General features: G+C 49.0%; 8 protein-coding genes across 8 annotated transcripts; 4 read left to right on the top strand and 4 right to left on the bottom strand.

The window, feature by feature from the left end:
* Positions 1-286: 286 nt before the first annotated feature.
* FIESC28_00688 (uncharacterized protein) lies at positions 287-1410 on the bottom strand (the record flags this gene model as incomplete). Its single annotated transcript, XM_031154839.1, has 2 exons — positions 287-1273; positions 1330-1410. 2 exons carry the CDS (start codon positions 1408-1410, stop codon positions 287-289), a joined length of 1068 nt encoding a protein of 355 aa, XP_031021093.1.
* A 1148-nt stretch (positions 1411-2558) lies between these two features.
* On the top strand, positions 2559-5466 carry FIESC28_00687 (uncharacterized protein; the record flags this gene model as incomplete). The annotated part of the gene is made up of 4 exons (XM_031154838.1): positions 2559-2635; positions 2683-2769; positions 2828-2929; positions 2982-5466. The coding sequence occupies 4 exons, from the start codon at positions 2559-2561 to the stop codon at positions 5464-5466; spliced, it is 2751 nt and encodes a 916-aa protein (XP_031021092.1).
* Positions 5467-5754: 288 nt separating this feature from the next.
* FIESC28_00686 (uncharacterized protein) lies at positions 5755-7069 on the bottom strand (the record flags this gene model as incomplete). The annotated part of the gene is made up of 2 exons (XM_031154837.1): positions 5755-6823; positions 6879-7069. 2 exons carry the CDS (start codon positions 7067-7069, stop codon positions 5755-5757), a joined length of 1260 nt encoding a protein of 419 aa, XP_031021091.1.
* Positions 7070-9251: 2182 nt separating this feature from the next.
* FIESC28_00685 (uncharacterized protein) lies at positions 9252-9953 on the top strand (the record flags this gene model as incomplete). Its single annotated transcript, XM_031154836.1, has 1 exon — positions 9252-9953. The coding sequence occupies one exon, from the start codon at positions 9252-9254 to the stop codon at positions 9951-9953; it is 702 nt and encodes a 233-aa protein (XP_031021090.1).
* A 1079-nt stretch (positions 9954-11032) lies between these two features.
* FIESC28_00684 (uncharacterized protein) lies at positions 11033-14289 on the bottom strand (the record flags this gene model as incomplete). The annotated part of the gene is made up of 6 exons (XM_031154835.1): positions 11033-11308; positions 11361-11950; positions 12010-12087; positions 12537-13689; positions 13741-13834; positions 13889-14289. 6 exons carry the CDS (start codon positions 14287-14289, stop codon positions 11033-11035), a joined length of 2592 nt encoding a protein of 863 aa, XP_031021089.1.
* A 520-nt stretch (positions 14290-14809) lies between these two features.
* FIESC28_00683 (uncharacterized protein) lies at positions 14810-15835 on the top strand (the record flags this gene model as incomplete). Its single annotated transcript, XM_031154834.1, has 1 exon — positions 14810-15835. One exon carries the CDS (start codon positions 14810-14812, stop codon positions 15833-15835), a length of 1026 nt encoding a protein of 341 aa, XP_031021088.1.
* Positions 15836-16260: 425 nt separating this feature from the next.
* Positions 16261-18224, bottom strand: FIESC28_00682 (uncharacterized protein; the record flags this gene model as incomplete). The annotated part of the gene is made up of 3 exons (XM_031154833.1): positions 16261-16883; positions 16935-17515; positions 17671-18224. 3 exons carry the CDS (start codon positions 18222-18224, stop codon positions 16261-16263), a joined length of 1758 nt encoding a protein of 585 aa, XP_031021087.1.
* A 2733-nt stretch (positions 18225-20957) lies between these two features.
* On the top strand, positions 20958-22899 carry FIESC28_00681 (uncharacterized protein; the record flags this gene model as incomplete). The annotated part of the gene is made up of 3 exons (XM_031154832.1): positions 20958-21741; positions 22103-22282; positions 22334-22899. The coding sequence occupies 3 exons, from the start codon at positions 20958-20960 to the stop codon at positions 22897-22899; spliced, it is 1530 nt and encodes a 509-aa protein (XP_031021086.1).

Below are 22899 nucleotides of genomic sequence, written 5' to 3'. Positions count from 1 at the left end.
GATACTATGATCCCCTGCCACGGAGATGTCTTGGAAGGAGATGGAAAGGATGTCTTCATGAAGGTGTTTGAATGGCATCTTCAGGGTCACAACTAGATGGACATCATGGGTGGACAATGAGATTCATGTATAACAGCTGCGAGGAGTTTGGGCGGTGGCACAAGGAACACGTTGATATGCCTGAGAATTATTCCATTTGTATAAAGACGCTAGGAAGCTATGGCATCAAAGTAAATATGCACATAGTACAAAACAATAACTATCAGCTAGAAACCCGGGTATAATGCTAATTCGAAGTTTGAACACCATTGCTGCTGCAGTCGCCTACACATTTACTTTTGCCCTTATCCAATGCACACCTCAATACACCCTTGCCTTTGTCAACAACAGTCTCGCCCGATACGAACTCGCGATGCTGCGACGACTCGGCAGCAGAAGCACTTGATGGCTTCCTGGAGCTTTCGACATGGGCCACTTCAGGGGCTTGTATTGGCCGTGCTGTTGGCCTTGACTTGGATTGGGGCTCAGGCTCAGGCTCCATATCCACAAACCCAAACATGGGATAGTCAGTCACCAGTTCTCCCCCGTTATAAACAAAATCGCCAAGTTTTCCCAGTATAGCAAACTCGAGCTTGAGTTTGATTGAATATCCGACTGCCTTTACGCCTTGCTGCCAGAGAAAATAGTTGGTAAAGCCGACGACGAGCAGTGCAACGTCGATGAGTACAAGTAAAACGTTGATGAGAATGAGATGCCACAGGACGCGGCTGGTTCGATGCTGTGGCGTCTTCTTCCTCAATATCTTTGTGGTTTTCCACAGGTAAAGACCAGAAAGGATAAAATTCTGTACGCAAAACACTGTCAACTGGAACTTGTCAACCTTGACAAAGGCGCCGCCGGGGTCGAGTTTCCGCTGGCGGCTGATGGCAAAGATGAGTACAGTTATGGCGCTATGCCAAATGGCAGCGTTGACGATTATCATCCATTTTGTCACGCAGAGAACAACTGCGCTTTTAACGAGCAGTCCGAGTCGAGAATATAGGACTAGAGCTTGGCCAGTAGTCAAGAGCATCCATCCGATGTCATTGATGATCATATCCGGCACATCGCCAACAACGTCGAGGTAGCGGATCAACCAGCCAACCGCGTATGGCAAGATGCCCACCGAAGCCGCAGTGATGCTCCAGAAATACAAGTCGCTGCGTCGTCTGGATGATGTGAAGATGAGAGCAAGCAACTCGATGCTATTGTATAACGAAATAGTGGCGCAGATCTGTCGGGCCAGCGTTGGTTAGTTTCTCGTAGTGTTGATCGCGAGGGATTTCGTACAATAACCATAATTGCCTCCACGGTATATCGCCCGTTGGGCATGATCCTTAACATAGCATCGTTGCGACTCTCGTGAGCCATCTTGGCCTACTTTGGGCGCGGAGAGGCCGTGTCATGGGCTGAAGCAGCAGAGAGCAAAGCCCTGAGGGAACGAGGCATGAGGACTAGTCGCTGCTATATCTAAATTATGGTGGCAGATGAGACTGAATAGTTATGACGATTTACACCGCCCGAAGGAGTGAAGATCTTTTGCAGAACAGGGTACAGTACAGTGCAGTGCAGTATTAGTGGAAGAGCTGAAGAGGCTGATGTACCAAGTTAGATGTTGGTCCAGGGTATGAGAGGGATAAAGTTCCGCGGATGTCTCCGAAGGAGATTCATTGATTGATCAGGTTGATGGTGTGGCTTCTAAGTTTGGGCTATGCAGTTTAGAGGCTTGAAACTTGCTCTAGATCCAATATCCTCAGATCCTTGTCTTGCTATGCCTTCGGGAACATAGACTAATTGCCGGAGAGGATGTACATAAAGAAAAGATCTGCAGGCAATATATTATTGAGAGACATATACTAGGTGCAATGCCATTACATATATATACATACCTACCTTGATATTTGGCCAGGGATCTTTGAGGAGGAAATGAGGCACCAACATTGCTACCTCATGACTCGGTCGAAAAACCAGGGGTTAGCTTTGCTATATATATATCGAAACTCATATAGGAATGGCTATGGGAAGAAGCTTTTTGATTAAACGACAGTGCCGAAAGCTTGTTATAAACCAGCCCCTGCTTCTGGCAGAATTAATCGACACAAAGATTCCGTTGGGAGCGGTCGACTAAAACTCTCTAGGTTGGTGAGTCTAGAAGAGTCAAGTCAAGCGAAGCCAATGTAGTATAAAATGTAAAGTTCCATAGGTAGATACTGTTGTTAATGGATGTCTCGTGACAATTCAATGCCGTCCATGTGATTCCCCCACAAGTCTCTAACAGTGGAGCGGACGGGACCTACTAACTGGACTGAACGTCACCCAAAACCCAGGTTCAGGTAGGTATCCTTCCCGGACACCTCTTATCTTATCGCATCTGCAACCACCAGTTACCTACGCCATCAATCACTCTTACCTCTATTTCCACACAGCAACATCTTTGATCTCACAGCACAGTCGTTCCTCTCGACTGCAACCCCGCTTCGCTGCCCTTATATCCTGTATACAGAATGACATAGGTCGTCATGTCTGAGTACGGGCGTATGGACCCGTTCTCCTTTGCGGGCTCCAAGGATGTCCACCATCCTGTGAGCATCCGCATGTAAGAAGCTCTCTTCAACACGGGTGACCGAATTAACATTTGCGTAGTATGAATCTAGAAGGCGAGGAACCTCCCTTCAGATCATCAACCCTTCTTGAGCGACCCGACTTGCGCCACATTGGCTCGAATATCAGGTGCGCCATGTCGACGAGACCCAAACCGCATTCACCCCAGACTAACTGGAACTGCTAGCCCTTACTCCGATCTGTATGTTACTGTGCAGGTTTGGTCCGGTTCTAAGCCCTTGACTGTCCCGGTACAGACTGCTTACAAGCCTTTCCGATTCGAGCGAAAGTACGAAGCGCCCCCAAGGCTATCGAGCGACTTATGTTGATTAAGACTACAGATGGAACGAGTGGATTCAGCTACCGATTACATATGATTCCTTGCCGGCCAACTCATGTCTAGCCATAACAGTATGGGATCTTTCGCCAGTTGGCGGAGACGGGGCTATTGGCCATGCCATCCCTTTTGGAGGCACTACCTTGGCCATGTTTGACGACGATAACCAAGCACAAAAAGGAAGACAAAAGTGTCTCGTCCACCGACATAAGCACGCAGATGGTACCGATAATACAACAACTCCAGCGCTAATCTCGACAAAGAAGAAGACATCTCGAAAAGAGCAGCTCCCTCCCCTGGATAAGGACGCAGAGGAGCTGGACAGGATGGAAACTTTGTTTAAGAAACACGAAATGGGCGAGATACCTCGAGTTGATTGGCTGGATCAGATGGTATTCAGAAGCTTCGAAAAGAGAGGCCTACAAGCTGCCAAATCGTCAATGAAGATGTTACAGAGGCAACAAGCCATCAGCGGCGAGCATGAAACGGATGGCCAAGATGGCGAGGACAACCACGAAAGACCTGGCCAGTCGACATTTTTACTCAACGTCGAACTCCCGCGATTCGACTTTCCCGTCGTTTTTGCCGACCATGAATACGGCCCTCCTCCTATCTCGGCTCTTCAGAACCTCTCAGTCTCTCAGGCCAGTCTCGCCCACCGTCAGCCTCAAGTTCAATACGGCCCTGGCATCAATGCCCTGGGCGAGAGCTCTGCAGCGCTTGGGGGACGCCTGATCAAAGTGTATGATCCCGAAGCTGGACACCGGGACAACCCCGCAGAAGCCAAACACAGAAGATTGTTCCGAAGCTCGCATCGTCACGGCATTCTTGACAAGGATCTTAAGCCAAACGCCAAGGTTCGAGATGAGCTGAATCTGATTATGTCGTACTCTCCGACTCATGTTCTCACGCCAGAGGAAACTGATCTGGTTTGGAAGTTTCGCTACCACCTGACTAGAGACAAGAGAGCTTTGACCAAATTTGTTAAGTCAGTCAATTGGAATGACCAGAGCGAATCAAGGCAAGCTATACAAGTACTCGGTCGCTGGACTGCTATTGATGTCGACGATGCCCTTGAACTTCTTGGACCATCCTTCGACAACTCGGCAGTTCGTTCCTACGCAGTGGAGCGATTGCGCAAAGCTGATGATGAGGAGTTGCTATTGTATCTTCTACAATTGGTCCAGGCTCTCAAATACGAACACATTTCAACAGAATCAGATGAGGAAAGTATTCATGATTCATCTTTGGCTCGCTTTCTGATACAGCGGGCGGCTGCCAACTTCCTACTAGGAAACTATTTCCACTGGTACCTGATGGTGGAGTGTGATGACCCAAGTCCTGAGCAGGGTGTTGATAATCGTAACATCTACCGAAAGGTTGCATATGATTTCATGGTCGAGCTTGTCAAGCAGCCGGATGGCCAAGAGACACGCAAAATTCTACTACGTCAGGCCGAGCTAGTTGCCATACTTTCAAAGATTGCACAAGAAGTCAAAACGTCAAATGAATCGATCGCGAAGAAGGTTGACAAGGTAAAACATTTCTTGGCTGACCCCAAGAATGAGCTTCTGACTTTTGAGCCGCCTTTGCCAATGCCGCTTGATCCTTCAGTATTGGTGACGGGAATCATCCCAGATCAGACAGTGGTTTTCAAGTCATCGCTAAACCCATTTAAATGCACGTTCAAGACGTCAACGGGCAGCCCATATCCCATCATCTTCAAGCTGGGCGATGATCTTAGACAAGATCAGCTCGTCATTCAGATCATCACTCTCATGGATCAATTGTTGCAGAAAGAGAATCTGGACCTCAAGTTGTCACCATACAAGATTCTGGCGACAAGTACTTCCGCTGGTGCTTCGCAGTTCGTACAGTCGGCAAGCTTATCAAGCATTGTCAATAAGTTCAAGAATAACCCAGCTCTGGCATATCTCAAGTATCACAATCCGGACGACAGGCAACCCCTTGGCGTTCGGCAGGAAACTTTAGACACATACGTAAGGTCTTGCGCAGGCTACTGTGTCATTACTTACATCCTTGGTGTCGGCGATCGTCATTTAGAGAATCTTCTCCTTGCGCCTGACGGTCATTTCTTCCACGCTGATTTTGGTTTCATCCTCGGTCGAGATCCCAAGCCTTTTGCGCCCCTAATGAAGCTTTCAAAGGAGATGGTGGATTGCATGGGAGGTGTGCAGTCGGAGCATTACAAACAGTTCAAGCAGTACTGTTTCTTGGCATACACTGCACTACGCAAGTCATCGAACCTTATTCTTAATCTATTCAGCCTCATGGTCGACGCCAATATTCCTGATATCCGACTTGAGCCGGACAAGGCAGTGCTCAAAGTCCGAGAACGTTTCCATTTAGAGCTGAGCGAGGAGGAAGCGCTACGATATTTCGATCGAGTCATTGAGGATACATTAACTGCGTATGCACCCGTTGTCATTGACAAATTACATGAATGGGCGCAGGCTTTCCGGACTTAAAGAAATCATGAAAAGATCCGATCTGATGGAGTCAGGGCGTTATGGTACATGAAAGGTTTTGGGCCTGGGTTAGACAGTGGATAGCAACTCGATTTTGTATATGTTCATATGTACTTGCCAGCATAAGTTCTATTCATGGTGATATATGTATCCAAGATGCGAGACTAGTGTGCCCATTACGTTTCTTCCTCGTTGGTTGATTCATGGTATATGACATCGGCGAGAAACTTAAAGCAATCCCATTCGTTACCTCATCAGTGTCTTCTTCATTCTTCTTATGTTTCCCGCTTATGTCTCACCGAAAGTGAAGACTCCCTTGCCTTTGCGGAATCCTTGAAGACCCTGCTGCACAGCATTGCGCAAAGTCTCTTCCTCTGTATCCCAGTCCCACTTGACCTCCTCGATAGGGACGTCGCGGAACTGACCTGAACGGATGATTTGGAGGATATCATTGATCGCGTGTCTTCTGCCAGTAGGATCCTGCTCGTTCAATCGGCTCAGCCAGAAACCAGTGAAACGGATGTCCTTGAAAATCAGGAGACCAAGGGGGAGTTGGACGGGCTGCTTGGCCATACCGCCGTATGAGACCAGAGTTGCACCGCTGCCAAGAGATCGGGCGACGGCGGTAGCTGACTTGCCTCCAACGCAGTTGAGACCGAGTCCAATCTCTTCGCGGCCCTTGCGGGTGATTTCAGCAAGCTGGTCCCTCCACTCACGGGAAAGGAACTGAGATTCAGTGACAACGACATCTGCGCCAAGATCAAGAAGCTCCTTCTTGAGAGCCTCAGTTGCCTCAGGAGTATCACGATCACGAATAACGTTGATGCTCCTCAAACCCCAGAGCTTTCCGAACTGGATAGCGGCCCGACCAACGCCCGAGTTGGCACCATTCTGGATGAACCACTGTCCGCTTCCGACTTCGAGAGGGCGCATGCCCAGGCCTGCTTGGAGACCAGCATTGGGTCCGTAGTGTCGTAAGATCCGGTAGGCAGTACATGGGTTGACACTAACAGTAGCAACCTGTGTAGGGGTCAGACCCTCTTTATCAATCTTGATGAACTTTTCGGCCTCATCAACAGCGTGTGTCCTCCAAGTGCCGAACTGTCCGATGGCAGGAATAACCCAATCGCCTTTCTGTAGCGACGAGGAAGATGAACCGGCAGAAACGACCTCGAAAACACCTTCGTTGCCGGGAATGGCGGAGGGCTCGGAGGTGCCAATTAGGGAAGTGAAAGGAGGCTTGGAGCCATAAGTGCCTTGAACTGTGTTGATATCGGCGGGGTTAATGGGAGCGGCAAGTGCTCGGACTAGAACCGAGTTTGAGGGGATGGATGGCGAGATAGAGTGAGTATGTAGGCTGAGATTACGGTTAGATATTGCTGTTGTTGGAGATGACTCGGTGTGGCACTCACCTAAGAACATCAGAGGGTTCTCCAGGCTTTGAGAATACGAGGGCCTTTGCTTGTGTGTAGCCGTAAGGACCTGACTTGTATCGTGCTGCGATCATGGGAAGTCTGGTCACATGTTGAGCGCTAAGCTTTGCAGAAGGCCGGACGAGCCCTGAAGCGAGCGGCCTGAGGCGCAGGCATTGCGAGCTGGCCATGATGAATAAACTATCAATTAGACTAGAATTGATGCTTCTGAAGTTGCTTGGTGGTTCTAACTTTTTGAAACAAGAACAGTACAGTAACAAGTTCAGCCGAGCTCTCGGATCAAATTGACGAAAGCTCTATGAGACTATGACGTTTGGGGAGTTGATCAACCAATCAGGCTTTGCTATTAAGCGGGACCATGAAGAGTCTCTGAATATCGGGGTCCAGATTCCCAATTGTGGGAAAATGGATCCCCAGGCTCGATTTCGATTGCGATTGTGGAACGCGGGGGTTTTGTTTTAACTTACTCTGAGAAGGGAATGGCTTCCATCAACTCGGCAGCTTTGGAAAATTCCAGGTACCTGACGATGCTCGCACTTTTTGTCACGTTCCTCATGACTCGATCATCTCCTCAAGCGAAGCCGGCCAAAGGGGACCCATCATGGTTAGTCTAGCAGATTTTTCTTTGAGTGTACAATGAACCTTGAGACTTCAGTAAAGATATTCAGATCTTGAATTGCCCCATGGCTAGGTAATCTGGAAAGGTAAGACAGCTTGTGAAACATGTTTTAGCACCTTTCTACTCTGTTACTGGTCTCCCGTAGAAACACAATCCAGTCAAATCATTTTGATTTCTTGTTGATTAAACATTGGCTCTAGCTATAGGTTATTCGCGCCAAGCTCTCTGTTGAGTTATATACATACACAAGAGAGATTAGACTCATCTCGGAAGAGAGACGCTTCACCAGCACTATCGTGAGTTGCACTATAATACTCTTGATATCGACAGGGGCCGTTTGATCTCCCTTGTCGAAACATGTTGTCGCGACGTTTCGACAGTCAAACGGGCGATATTAGGGTTGGCACACGTCTGTGGCGTTAGAGTAGAGTGCCTACAGACAGTCTAACTAACAGTATCCGTACGTACAGTGGAAGGGTAGGTCTGGTCGGGTGTTCTGCAGGACCAGCGACTAGTCTGCTAAGGGAGAAAAGCAAGGAAGGGGGCCCTGAACACGACGGGACGGAATCGATCAGTCAGTCGCCTATGGCTTTCTGCAATTTGAACCAGCAATGCTATAGAGCTGTATAGGTTCAATGAGTGTTACATATCCCAATGCTATAGGTACGAGTATATGTACGGACTCTAGGTACCTACTTATTTACTGTCTTCAATAATCTAGGCTCGTCCCGTGGTCTTTATTGACTGCATGCCGGTTGGGGAGTCGGCAGGAGGTACTTGTAAGATACTTGTACTTCGTAAAGCCACAGCTTGTTCATTGGACCGCTATTCTCTATATCGACTAGCCTTTCATGATTCATCTTGGCATCCGACTGCTAAAGGTACTTGTCGAACCCAAAAGCGTCCGGCGCCCAACCCGCGTGGCTCTCAGCAGGGTCCAGGGAAGTGCGGGTTCACTGCAGTCTCTCAGGGGCACGCCCAGAAGAGGAAACAGTGGGTTACACGCGAAGCTGGAGGTATTCCCAATGTATCCCCATTAGATTCAACTTTGGAGTGCCAGCCACGGCATTTCTCCACTTACCTCACCTCACCTTACCCGCAGGTTTCCTTCTAGTTAGTCGGTACTACTAAGGTATAGGTACTACTGTAGTAGGTACCTACCTATTCTTTCTTCAGCGAAGACATTCTCCTCCTTCATCCTCTCAACATCTCTCACTTTTTCATCCTTACTCTAAACCTCAAACATTGCTCTCGCCTCAATTATTCTTGACAACCAGGGTTATCATCATAGCATCCAGAAAAGCACGCCACGCCGCGTTGAGAATCCTTGCAGCGTGCAGTCAACCACAAGCCACCCGACCCTTGCTCCAATTTTCCACCTCCATACAGCACGCCTGCTGTACCTGTACAGATACCTGTGCTGCATCTATCCTGGACCTGGCCTGGCCTGAGCCGTTGACCAGACTTCTCCTCTCCTTTCTCGTCGCCCTGTTCTTGCGGGGACTTGGAACTCTGCTTCGTCATCTTTTTTTGCTTGTTGCACCCCAGTAACCGATCGCAACTTGTCGAGAGTCTCTTTTGCTAGCTCAATTCTTTCTTTCTTGAGCTTCATACCACTCTCGCCAACGCCCCTTTCCGAATTCGGCCCCATCGATCTCGACCTGCCTTCTCCCACAGTCCGTCTGATCCGCATCGTATCGTACCGTGAGCGAATCAATTACCAAATAAACACCATGTCGTCTCTTTTTGGCAAGAGCAGCGGAAGCTCGCGATTCCAGCTGCCCGCCCTCAATCTCAATTTTGGCAGCATCACAGACGGCACCGATATCCCACCGCCTCCGGAATCACCTGTTCAGAAGGTCCCAACTCCTCCCCAGACACCGCCACCCGTCAAGGAAGCCAAGGACGAAGCCCCCAAGCAGCCGGCCCAGGACACATACAACAGTGTTACGGAGGACGTCAGCCATAGCACACCGCAGCCAAGCGTTACTGCTTCTTCTAATGGTAATCTCGCTGGAACCAAGCGCAACGCCGACGATGATGCTCCTTTGAGCCCGGCTGCTTCAAGCCGCCAAGGCAGCATCCGTCGCCTATTCAGTAGGACCATGTTGAATAACAGTTATGCAGAGGGTCAGATATCAACGAACGGAAGTGTCCAGTCTCCCCCACCAGGTTATGCCCGTCCAGCCAGCCAGGGCGGCGCGAGCTACCTCGACGAGCGCAAGTCCAAGAGGACTAGCGGTTGGTTTAGACGTATGAAGACCGGGGAAACCACCCCCAACAAACGAGCCAGTACCATGTATATGGACGAACCTCCCCGCGCAACGACTCCTAAGAAGCAATCAGGCCCGCCGCCTCCCATGATACCCGAATTGACCGACATCGAAAAGGACAATGGAAGCTTGGGTTCTGATCTTTTCAAGAACATCAAGTAGATCAACACGGTTTTGGATACCTAGAGCTAAACGCACTTGCCACGCCCAATACCACCAATTCGGCCAACCAGCCACCCTTTTTTCCCCCTTTCAACTATTTACATATTCAAAGACCAGAAATCGAGACAAGAAGACAAACACTATACACCTACCTATTCCTATTAAGGATCGAGCCCGCAGCCATACAGCACGATACGAGCCGGTCCATAACTTCTTTCGGAAAACATGTTTCTCTCATCGCAGCTCTTGCGCAGCGAGGAGGACGTTTCCAGCTTATGTCTTGGAGGAGAAGGGTGTCTACAGGAGACAAGAGAGGATGTAGAAGAGAAGGAAATCAAGAGCAGTGCAGCATGATGAAAGCAGCTCATTAAGATACCCAACTCGTTTCGCGAGCTCACTTATCCGGTGTGCGATTATGGATTTATTTTCTTCTTTATTAGCATTGCTTTAGTTTTCTATGCTATTATTATGATACTGCACTCAAGTGTACAATCATCTAACGGGTTTCATGTCATTATCTTTATTTATTATTTCTCACCATCAACTGAACGGCTTTTGTCATTACGGTTTGGAGAACCCACTCGGGGTGATATTCCTTGTAAGAGCTGCAATCTACTGGTCAATCTTCAGAAGAGTCATGGGGAGTTTACGGTTGCTCTTTTTGTTTGTATAAATCTCTTTCTGGAAAGAGGACGTTATTCAAATCGGCGATTTTATCTAATCATGCTATCGAGTGAGAGAACAAAGTGGTCAAGAAACCTAAAAGTGCCAAGATGGGTCTAAACTTGGCTTCCAGCGAGAGTATCTTTGTTGTCATTGGATGTGAGGCTTTATGGTGAGTTGCACCCTAAATCCTTACTATTCACGGTGCTCAATCTGATCCATGCGTCAGATGACTGACTCGAGATATATGGAAATTCAAGGCTGGCTTGCGTGTCGTAACACGAAGCCGAAGCCCGGAAGCACAAACGAAGTGATCTGCGTCACCAAATCTAAAAATACCATCTGTTAGTCAGTGGCGAAGGGATCTGAGGCTTTGATGTTCATAGGTAAGCCAGCAACAAAAGGCACGGAGGCACTTATACATCCAGTCCGCCGTTTCTCAATCTCTCATACGTCTCGGCAATGGAAGCTGCGTAGCCAGGTACCATGATGCCTTCACCAGTAGGAACCGGTGCGTTATAGAGAGGCACAACTCTTGTTGCACCCTTGGTCACCTCGAGAATGGTACCATTGCCCAATTCCGGGTTGATGATAAGCTGCCACATGCCTTGTGCTACTTCATCGGGACTAATGAGAACCGTATCTTCTCCCAGCATGATGGCCTTGGTTGGGTCTTCGCTCCATAGAGGAGTCTAGGTCTGATATCAGCAAGAGTTGGAGAAACCGTATATCCAGTAGGCTTACCGATACTGCACCGGGAGCTACGCACCCAACGCGAATACCAAGTTCATCGCGCAGTCCCCCTAACGACCTCACAAAGCCGTGAAGACCGTGTTTGCTGGCAATGTACAAAGGCGTTGTAATGGCCGCTCCGTACCCTGCCATGCTGCCTACATGTACGAGACAGCCCTTATGCTTCGTTTTTGTCCAATATCCAATGGCGAGCTGGCTGAGCCGGATGGGAGACACCAGGTTCACATCCAGAACAGCATAGTGTCCGGGATCAGCATCAGCATCATCCCGAGAAACACTGTCTTGATTACTCTCTGTCCTAGGAGCTTCCCAGAACGAAGACCATCGAGGCTCGAATATTCCTGCTCCAGCGACGACAATGTCAACACTTGGAAACTTCTCCAAAGCTGTTCTCCATGCAGCTATAAGCTGAGGCCAGGATGCAACGTCAGTTTTCTGAAACAACAAACCAGGCTTGTCGTCGGTGGCTGTGAATGGATGTTGTTCCACAAGTTGTCGAGCTTCTGGTCGCAGTTGAAGGTCTGCTATGACAACTGAACATCCGTGTTCGATAAGTAACCGAACAAAGCACAGGTCAATACCTTTCTTCACAGTCAGTATTGACACGGTCAGGATTGATGATATGATTCTGCGGTCATACCAGAGCCTCCACCTGTAACAAAGGCATATTTGCCATGCTCCAGCGCTGCCATCTTCAGCAGCCAGAATATCGACGTCACTACTGAGCTGTTATCTTTAGCTAAAGCAATTGCTGATAGAAATGGTACGAGTGAACGGATCCTCAAGATATAGAATATTGTGGGTCGTATTGATCGATTGAGCTCAAGTCTGTTTCTTACAATAAGATATGAGGATGTGTGAAAGAACAAGATGAATGACAGGCATAGGCTTTGCGGGGCTTGCATGTAAAGAAACTCATTGGATAAGAGACACGACTGACAAATCTAGGTAGTCACTTGTATAGTGTCATCAAAGTTTAATTCGTGCACCCTTGCTCCTTGATTCGGATGTGCCTGAGCTATGAACTACCTACTCCATACCCGACTACTGTTCAATACCATCAGTCCTTGGCCTTTTCTTCATCTTCAGGTATGTGTGACTCTACCGGATCATCCTCTGGTTTCCCTTCGCGGCACGCCCACCCATCCACTCTTCTCAATGTCTCACGACTCCAAATCCGGTTCATGAGAGACAATCGGATGGGTACTAAAGCAATAATGATCAATGGAAATGCGGGAGCAGCCACCGTCAGCGTCACTCCGAACACGATACCAGTCATGATAATTTGAGTGACTGTGTACATGTGAATCCCGAACCAGGTCACACCAGCAGGTAGCTCGGGAAGTTCAGACGACGGCGTGAGAAGGTTGACGACCCGGTCAAGGATAGGATTGACGGTCAAGGATTGATAACCCATAAAAAGGAAGAGACCGGCAAGTACTGAAGTCTGAGTGAGACCCAAGAGCTTCTGTAGAGGAGGAGATACGAAGATGAGAATCAGAGCAGCTTGGATGAAATGTGAGTATCGCTGCTCATATGTCCTTGCAACATAACGAGGCGACTCTGGTTGTTCCCCCTCTTCAGTAGGAGGGCTCTCAAGAATATAGTGTATCAAGGATTCGGAGTGGAGCGGCGCTTGAGGTAGAAGACCGTTGGCCGGAGGGATACCGAGGATACCACAGATTATGGTAGTTGTTCCCAGCAAGGCTATATCCCAAGCGTAACCGCCAGGTTTCTTGGTCCCGTATCGCTCTACAGTGCAGATTATGCTACTGATTTCATGGTCGAAGTAGAACAAGACAGTAACAATAGCACCAGGAATCATGGATAAGAATACCCATTCAATAGGCGCCTCCCAGAAACGCACAAAGAAGGTCCCTCTTTCGGGATTCGTCGGCCGGAAACTGGTCTGTACCTCGAGGCGAATATGATCCAGTGAGGCTAGCTCGCCGATATAGGGAATTCCGATCCAAAAGATGATAGAAATAGCTGCGGCGTACTCTGTAAGTCCAAGACGAACGTAGCGATGAAACATGGGTTTCCATGAGTTTGCAGTGGACAACAAGATAGCGAGGAGACAAGTTCCGACTGCGCCCAAGATAGCGTAAAGGAAAGCAGCGAGCGAAACTCGAGCATGAGTACGCTTCAGCTCCATGGCTGCCTTGTGAAAGTAAATGACACTGTTCAAGAGGGAGAATATGTCGGCGCTGAAATGGGTGACATATTGCATCGTCCAGTCATGAGCGTTGAAGACGGCAAGGAGATAGTGCATCCATCCGGCATGGATAAGGGTCCATGCCATGACTGGTAGAAACTCGACCTGAATACTGTTAGTAGAAAACAAGAGTTTGGTGATCTTTATCTGACTTACATGGAAGTGCTGATCACATAATTCGTAAACATTCTCGGCCAACACTGAGAAAGGACCTGTCACACCAAGGATTGTGAGGGGTTGGCCTGAGAACCTGCAGCTGTTGTCAGCAACTATTTGGGTCTGACACTTTTACTATAGTACTCACAGAGAAAAGATGAGACCGCAGAGGCCAGTGCTGAACACAACCTCAATTGTGCCCCACGACTTTCCAGTCAAGGTATACAAGTCACTGGCAAATGTGATGCCAGGCAGGAGATTGGTGAAGAAGATGTAGACTGCACTTGCCACAACTTGCTGGTTGAAGATTTGCCAATCTGATAGATATCGACCCTTGATGTTGATGATGTCCTCCTTCATCAGTCGAAAGGGACGGAGTTTACCCTCCTTGCCGAAGTACTTGGATGATCGACTTGTTTGGTTGAGTGGATTCGAAGGATCGACTGCAGCTCCATCTTGATTTGGTGTGACAGTATTAGTAGATCCAAAGGTTGATCTTCTCTCGATGTCAATTGAGTCTCCAACTGGCTGATTCTCTGGTCTAGCCATTGCTCACGTCAAATTTGGCTGTAATAACAAACAAACTCTTTGGTTTGAAGGCGAATTGGAAGCAAGCACATGCTGGCTGAATGAATGTCTGTCCATAGATTTTGAGGGCCCCGAGTCAATTTATTACATTCGCCTGGGTAAAAGAAACTTAGTCTTGGCTTTCCTTGGCTTTCAATAACCATTTGCTCTTGTCGGTACCAAAAAGCGCCTTGGTCATTTTTGTTCATCGTCTTGAGCCTCGTGGTAGAATCCAAGAACTCAATTGGTTCGGCATGTCTATCGAAAATGGAGGAGTGACGTCACTTTTTCCGAGGGGCAAGGCTGAGATATGCATGTTCATGTGGAGCGAATCGGCAAGGCTGAAGTCTAGACTCCAAATTTGCTTATTGGCTTTTCCAGGGTCCTACATACTATTGTCATATCCCATCATAACGTCGGTTGCTTCTCGAAGTCAAGCTATGCCGCTTCTTAAATAACATGTTAATTAATTAAACACTGAGATCCCCCATAGCCCGGCAAGATGGCACAGTTCGTTCCCCGGCAAACCTTTGCCCTACCAAACTCCATCCCCAAGACATATTACTTAGGCCATCATGCTGCGGCTCAGTCTGATATGGTCAAGCGTCTAAACCAGATACACCTGATCCTCGAATGCCGTGACCTCCGCCTGCCCTTGACCACCAACAATCCCTTACTCGAGCGCTCTCTTGCTGGCCGTCAGCGCATCATCGTCTTCACAAAATGCGACCTCACAATCAACAATCCCCAACACGTCAACGCTTTGCGCAAATTATATGGCGATCGCTTTATACTCTGGAACAAAAATAGACCTGGTTCAACAAAATCTCTTCTCAGCAAGATAAAAGAAGTTGCGCGCGCCATCGATTCAATAACGGGTATGAGGTCCATGATCGTGGGAATGCCTAATGTGGGAAAGAGCACGTTACTCAATGCTCTACGGGCGCAGGGACTTCAGAGTAAAAATGCAAAGGCAGCCAAGACTGGGGGCCAACCAGGTGTTACGCGCAAGATTGGCACCAACGTTCGGATAGTAGAGTCGGAATCCAACGATTCCAAGAGAGGTGTTGGCGACGGGGGTGTACTTGTCTTAGATACCCCAGGTGTTTTCGTGCCATATGTCGACAATGCCGAGACTATGGTAAAGATTGCACTCGTTCAAGGTATTAAGCTTGGCCTGATACCAGAAGACGTTCTGGTAGACTACCTGCTCTACCGCCTCAACAAGATCAACCCGGCTTTCTATAAGCAATATTCCAAGCCCACGAATGACGTTCAAGAATTGCTTAATTCCATTGCGGCGAGGACGGGCAAACTGAAGGCCGGTGGCGTGCCTGACTTGCGTTCAGCAGCCAGCATGTTCTTGAGAGACTGGAGAGCTGGGAAGCTGGGAAAATTCATGCTCGAGGATCTATCAGATGAAGCGATCGAGGAACATCAAAATCGAATGCTTAATCCCCCACTGAGCATGAATCAGGCTAAGAAGCAACAGAAAGAAGCACGCGCACAAGAGAGAGCCGGCGCCTAAGACGATCGTTTCAAGATATGGGCGATCGCTGCACCACGTATTTGTATACTAGGACTTTTTATGTACACTATCTAAGCACATTGTCTTACTTCAACTAAAAGAATTCAGGTTATCCCTTGCCTACCTACGTCGCCTTTCTTGCTGAAACTGTATAGACGCCAATGACCGACTCTGAGGCGTGCTTGGGTATATGTAGAATGATAGCCGGAACACCAGAGGTCTCTTGCCTCATTCAAGTGCTTCCAGTCAAATGATAAACAATCAAACCTCAACGAAGAACAAAAATCCATGCCGGCTGCATCAATTTGGATGCTGGTGACGCCCCTGAATGTACCTTAACCGTGAACGCCTGAAATAACAATCGAGTACATTTCCATCGCTTTGTGTGCTCCAAGATAAATGGCCACACGCCCAGTCTTACGGCATCAGGTGTACTGATTCTGCCATTTGACCATGTCTCGTGTCAAAACATCCATCATTTCCATGCAGTTCAAATCCTTGAACTCTTTGCCCCCAGGAGAATTCTGAGCAACTTCGCCGCCAACAGTTTCAGGATTCAGAGGCTTCTGAAGTGACGCCTTTTCATTGTTCGTGTTCCCGTTTGTCACCGGGAAAGTCTCAGCTGCAAGGTCTACTTGAGTCCTTGAGATGAAGTCCATGATGGCACCAACACGTCGCTTCATGTCCACCATATTTAGCTTATGGTGGATAGCTGGCTTCGACTTGCCAGGCCGCGGTTCGCTCGTTGGTTTCGGATGGGTCGGTGTTGGTTCGTCGCCATTCTTTTGTATATCTCGCGACATCGACCGCGCTGGTGACTCGCCTTCCCCATCTCGGTCTCTAGTGTACTGATTCCTCCCTTTGCCCTTCTTGTGAGCAGTTCTTCCGCCCCGCTTCTGCGTACTTGAAATGGGCTGATGACTTGCAGGAGGTGTGTCTGGGGCAGGCTGGACTGGCGCCGGAGTCTCCATAATGACAGGCGTCTCGATGCTCTTCGTAGCAGGGGGTTTCGCAGCGGCGGGGGGTGTCTCCTCGGAGGGGTCCGAATCTGCGAGCATGTCAGTCTCAGCTTCAAAACAGATGCCGCCATTCAACTCACCCTCTCCTCGTCGCCTCTCTGCGCGGCCTTTGCGTTTATCCGCGGCCTCTTGTCTCTGGCGCTCTTTATCTTCCTTCTCGGTTTTAGCTCGCTGAGTTTTGTTGTTGCGAGCCTTCTTCACTCCGTTACGAGTATTGATCTCGTCGTCCGACTCGTTGTGAGCTTGTACTTCGGCTGGTTCAATTGGAGGTGAAGGTGACCTAGAGCTGGTTCTTTGCCGTTTGACGCTGACTGGGTTTCTCAGTGACGCCAACTTCTCGTCTCGTGGCCGAGAATTGACGGCTACTGACTCCTCACTGTCGCTACGTCCTCGTTTCGCTCGTCGGGTCAAGATTTCTGACCCATCTTGAGGCACATCCTCCTTACTAGCTTCGATCGCTCTCAAAAGTTGCTCGTCTTCATATGCCCGGTCACGGCTGTTCATGGTGGATCGACGCTTGGAGTTTTGTGAGGCGGAGGTAGGGCGCGAGTTCCTGCTCGTCCCAGTCTTGGGCGAGCGGTTGCCTTCCTTAGCAATCGAAGTGGCTCGGGAGGTCGCGCGCGAAGGGCGATTGTGAGGAACATATTTGGACCATTTTTGGCTGGGAGTAATATCGTCAGTACGAAACGATCGTAAAATTAGTGTGCAACAGAAGGGAAATGCAACGGGCAGGAAAAGAACAAATTTTTCAGAAGTGAACATTTCAAAGACTTATCGGCTGAACAGAATCCAACCAGAATGGTAGAATCTACTCACCCATTGCTTGCCGTGTATATCTTGTGGAGTTCTTTGCGACATTGCTCGCAAAAATATTCATCAGGAGAGCTCTCGGCGCTGAAAATGCCTACACAGGCGCCATGCTGCCAGACTTTACAAATGTCGCATTGAACGAAGAAGCCGGTAACGTCTTCGGTAAATTCAATGGCATTGAAAAAGTCCAAATCAGCACCCTCGACAGGCGGGCGACCTGGGTATTCTTCAGCATCACAGATACAGCGGACAGCCTCATCCTCCTCTTCTTGAAGATCGTCGCTTCCATTCGCCATGTCGAAATTGTCAGACTTGGAATTCTTATCGTTTTCGTCTTCTTGATTGCGCTTTCGCCTTCGGCCGAGAAGGGTGTCGTCGAGATCTTCAAATGGCTCCGAGGATAATGAGCCGCTGGGTGTCGACTTGTTGGAAGAAGGTTTGGCAACAGATCTTGTGTTCCGCTCGACTCGGCCCGAAGTGTTCGAGGATACTGACGACTGTTGGGATTGAGAATTGGTGGCGCGGGCTCTCGATGACCGGCGCGGCGAAGGTGGTGCCATTGAGGAGTCTCGTCACCGAGGTGAGGTGAAAGATGAGGAGAAACGGAAAGAGGAGAGAGGGTAGGAGGACCAAGGCCTCGTTAGACAGATGACGGCGCGTGTAACACTATGGAGTAAATATGTTCTCTACAATGTCGTTGGCTCCGTCAGAGAAAGGTGAAGTCGCGAGAATTCAACGTAATAGAATATTGATGAAGGTCGTGGGAGCTGGGTTGGAAAGCGACCAGCGACGAGTGCGTGCGACTAGTGGAACAAGAATGTCAAATGTTCGTAACGAAGTTGGGGTTGGCAAGCAAGCATATCGAGAATGCGCAGAAACGCTGTGATCATGGCACGGAAATATACCGTAACAATGAGATTGTATGTGCCAGAGAAGAGTGGGCGGGAACTTTCTTTGGAGGAGAAGAAGGAGGAGGAGGAACAGAACCAAGAGGCGCGGACATGGGCTTGCTGAAGCGTGGGTGGGAAAGTGGGCGGGAAGGTGGGCGCAGGTCTCACTTCCACTTGCCTGGCCTCCATGGCATTGCTTCAGAAAGACCTCCACTGAGCCGATGAACCACGGGCTCACTGCAAGACCACCTGCAGAGCATTTTAGCGGGCATTCACTGTACTGTTCGCCCTGACTTCATTCAGGACGGGACCTACTAGCCTAGGTATGGATGGATCTATAGGTACTCTGTGAGCTCCAAAATACAGGGGTCTTCTGGTATCCATACTGTCCGTCGACTCGCGTCGAGTATGTGCCCGGCCATTCAGAAGCGGGCACTGAAAATGGACGGTCCCACTCATGAACATACCAAATCAAGTCAGTAGCCATACACGTATAAGAACCTAAGAAAAAAGATAACTTCCATATACTATGTATTAGGCTTGCACCTAGGTTGGCAACTTTATTACGATACCCTACCTTGGCCTTAAGAGGATGAATCTCCTCTTACCCAGCTCCCTGCCATTATCTTTGATTCGCACCTAAAGCTTGGGTCTCAAAGTTTTCTGTCAACCCCTGGGATAAAAGCGATTCGCCAATGTATCAGGAACCATCTGCTTGTTGTTCAAGCGGCCAATGGCAGTTACAGACCCGGAATTGCAATGAGAATCCCCACTGTTTGACGGCTTGTTTCCGCTTCCATCATGATCAATTGATGGAGGAATACCTAACTGTTTTCATCGATACTACAGTATGCCCTACCGCATATACCCTGTACTATACAGTACTGTACCATGGGATTCTCGGGGAAATGACATCAGGGAGCATCAAATGCCATGGATATCTAATTCCTCGCCGCCACACAGATAAATGATCGAGAAGCTCTCCTCTCGTTGTCCCTCATTCGAGATTCCTTTATGCTTTAGCTGTGCACATCTTGCACCTCCAATTGCCTGGTCAAACAGAAGCCCAACAGTTCTCGATAGATACTTTATCCAGATTCCAGTGCTTATGATTGTCCGACGATAGAGTTGCGGGATGTGAATAGACTGCAGCACACGATGTTAGCACATGAAGCCAATCATGACCTTTTCCTTTCCTTTTCTTGTGGGTGCTGTCAGTTGGAATTCGAATTGGAGACGATGGAAAGAGGCAGGTGGGTGTCAGAAGAATTATCCTCCAAGGCTTGGGCTACAGAAATAAAGTAGCCTAATTACTAGCCTAACCTCGCATAGGATGACTAAATTATTTCGTCTCTTATGCTCTTGCCGGCCAATGCTTCTGACATCCTGGTGAAAGAAAGGGTGGCACGGATGGGCCACTCACAACCTATTGCCATTAGGCGCCGGGCTGGCTGACTAACCGAAAGCTCCCAACGGCCAGGCCATGGCCCTGGCTCTGGCTGTGACAACTCCACACATGATGATTTAATCACACAGCTATCTGATACATTACAGCAACTTTGAGGCGCTATCGGAATTTGCATAACTGTTCTTCAGGTCATCGACTTTCTGGGAACTTTCTTTCAAATTACCGTTGGATTGTGCGACTTATTGGTTGGCCAAGTTTGGATCGAGGTTTCCCTCGAGGCTCTCAGGCCCCTCCACAGGTAACCCGGCCGTGACTGGGTAAGCGAGCCCCGATCTTGAACAACCTCGAGCGAGTCCGGCAACCATCTGTATAACCTCTTCAAAAGTCGATTTTCGTTCGAGATGAGGCTGAGCCGAGGTTGAACTGGCCCAGACCGAAACCTGCTCTGGTTCTTCACGTTCGCTCGTGATATACCTTATCGACACTATGTTCTGACCCGCACACAGAACGTTTTAGAGTCCGACCGAACCAAGTTACAGTTACCCCTCTGAGCTCTGCTGGACCAAACTACTTCACGGCCCCGAATTTGGTGTTGCGGTTTGCCAAATCACGATTTTGCTATCTTTTCGATTGAATGCTCAGCACGTCACAATCATCTATTTGTCGGAGCTAGATTGTATACCTGGATTGCGATACGACCGCCCTCGCCGCTCGACTGTTCCTTCTCCTGCGGTTTGCATCAGAGCCAATACAATGTTTGATGGGTACGCTTTTCCTGTTCACTTTAGATGTTGCGAGCCTGTTGTGATCCTTGGCAGTCATTGTGTTTCGACTTGTTTTAGAGGCTGCCAAGGCTAATCGATGGTCGGTAACATCGCAAAGCACCTACTGTTATGTTGGACCTCGCCTTGATCGCGACCGTCCCTCTCGGTTTTCTAGCAATCCACCTGCTAACGATAAATCTATGTTCTTTATGCGCAGATCATACTCCCATCATGTCGCCAGATACTGCATCGTCGCTATTTCCAGACCGACCGATTCGGCCATTACCGAAACGTCGACTTCGAGAGAAACTCTCATCCGAGATCGCAGATACGATCAAATACCCCCCTTCGACGCACGAAGCAACCCCGCTCTTCTACTATCCCCCATATACCCTTAAAGACGAAGGAAGCCCGCCAAGGATATGCTCTACGAGTCCGACGCAACAAGGTCCGAGAACTGAAACAGGGCGCAACTACACCCCTCGACAAAACGGCCTGGGACTACTCGATGGTGATGATGAGGAGGCGATCTTGCGAAGTACCTTAGTCACTCGATCACCTCCCAAGATCCTAACTCGTGCTGCTCAACGACATTCAAAGCCAGACCAAGCTCAGTCGAATGCGCAGCCACCTCTTTCCGCGACATCCTCAATGGATGGCTACGATCTGTTCGAGAATACAAATAACAAAAAGAAGCGCAAGATCCCTTCTGCGGGAGATGCTATGCTTAACGGCACCCAAAGCTTGAACAATGAGATAGGATCTCTTGCTATTTCCGCTGGGACAGGGCATTCCCCTACCAATGAGATGCACAACGATAGAGCAAGTCCGATATCAAGCACGCATCCAAATACCAGCACCTTCATAGCCAATAACCACGGGATATCTGGGCCTGGTCGAGGCAGGCTTGGCCGCTCGAGAAATGCTAGAAGCCCACTTCGAGCATTGTCTGATTGCAATAATCCATGGTTTGGACGGAGCTCTAAGACTTCGCAGCCTCAATGGGCATCGGACGGTAAGTTTACTTCCCTATCTAGTTTCATTCGTTGTTCAGTTGCCTTCTCTGTCCTATATCTTGATCATCAACTGTGGACCCACAATTGCAGCTGAGCATTCAAGAACCCAGACGCTTCTATGATCCTATCATTCCAATATGCGTATCAGAATCGATAGTATTCACTATACGAAATCCTTTCTGCGCTGCAAATCACCTTTGGGTGAGGGGAAATATTGGTGGAACCCTGCATGATGCCTGCCATTGTACAAACCTGCACAAGCAATTGATCCTCCTACTCTCATCTTGTCACGACCTCTGTTTACGATTTCTTTCTATGCTCTCTACCTGCAAGCCACTGCTTCCTAACACATAAATTTAGAACAAGAAGGCGGTATCATCTCGAACGCCATTGCAAACGCCGAAAAACTGCGCCCCCTGGGCCAAGAGAACGTGAGCCTACTCCAGCAACACTCCGCTGCAACAAAAGGCGCACCAGCTTCGACCCAGTTCACTTTCACCTGTGACTCTCAAGTCCCCGGCAATAATATTCAATGGCCCGGTAAGTGCATATGGGTTGGTGAAGACGTCAATTTACTGACTCAGTCGCCAGGTCACGCAAGTAAGCACAATATGCCGGCCCAGGCTGGTCCTGGCTACTTGCCGCACGGCAGTGTTGTTCATCATGATGGCTCATCCATTGCAGCCAGCAGAGGCTCCGGAAGCTCTCGCCAGGATAGTAAGCGCCGCCTAGAGCGATCCCTTGAAAGAGCTGCGCGACGCCGTCGACAGGCTGCAACAGAAGCTCGGCGAGCCAATCCCGAGAGTACGGAACATGGTTGGATTTGTGAATTCTGCGAATACGAAAGCATTTTTGGTGAACCGCCGAGAGCATTGATTCGAACATATGAGATCAAAGATCGCAAACGTCGACAAGAGGAAGCTGACCGCAAGCGACTTCTCGAAAAGGCCAAGGCTAAGAGTAGAAAGGGAAGAAAGGGAGGCAAGGCTTCTTCTAGAGACCATGCTGCTACTCAACCGCCACCTCAAGATCAAGGCGACCATATGGACGGGAACCACCATCATCCGGCTCAATCAGAGGGCGATGAAGAAGAATATCCAAATCTATCAGGAGAGCGGACGGGGCCAGACATAAGAAGTGAAGGACCGCCATCCTAG

The sequence above is a fragment of the Fusarium coffeatum genome, assembly GCF_003316985.1.
Source record: "Fusarium coffeatum strain FIESC_28 chromosome Unknown BRIP53273_contig_20, whole genome shotgun sequence".
Classification (NCBI taxonomy): Eukaryota; Fungi; Ascomycota; class Sordariomycetes; order Hypocreales; family Nectriaceae; genus Fusarium; species Fusarium coffeatum.
This window is presented reverse-complemented; position numbering and strand designations above follow the sequence as displayed.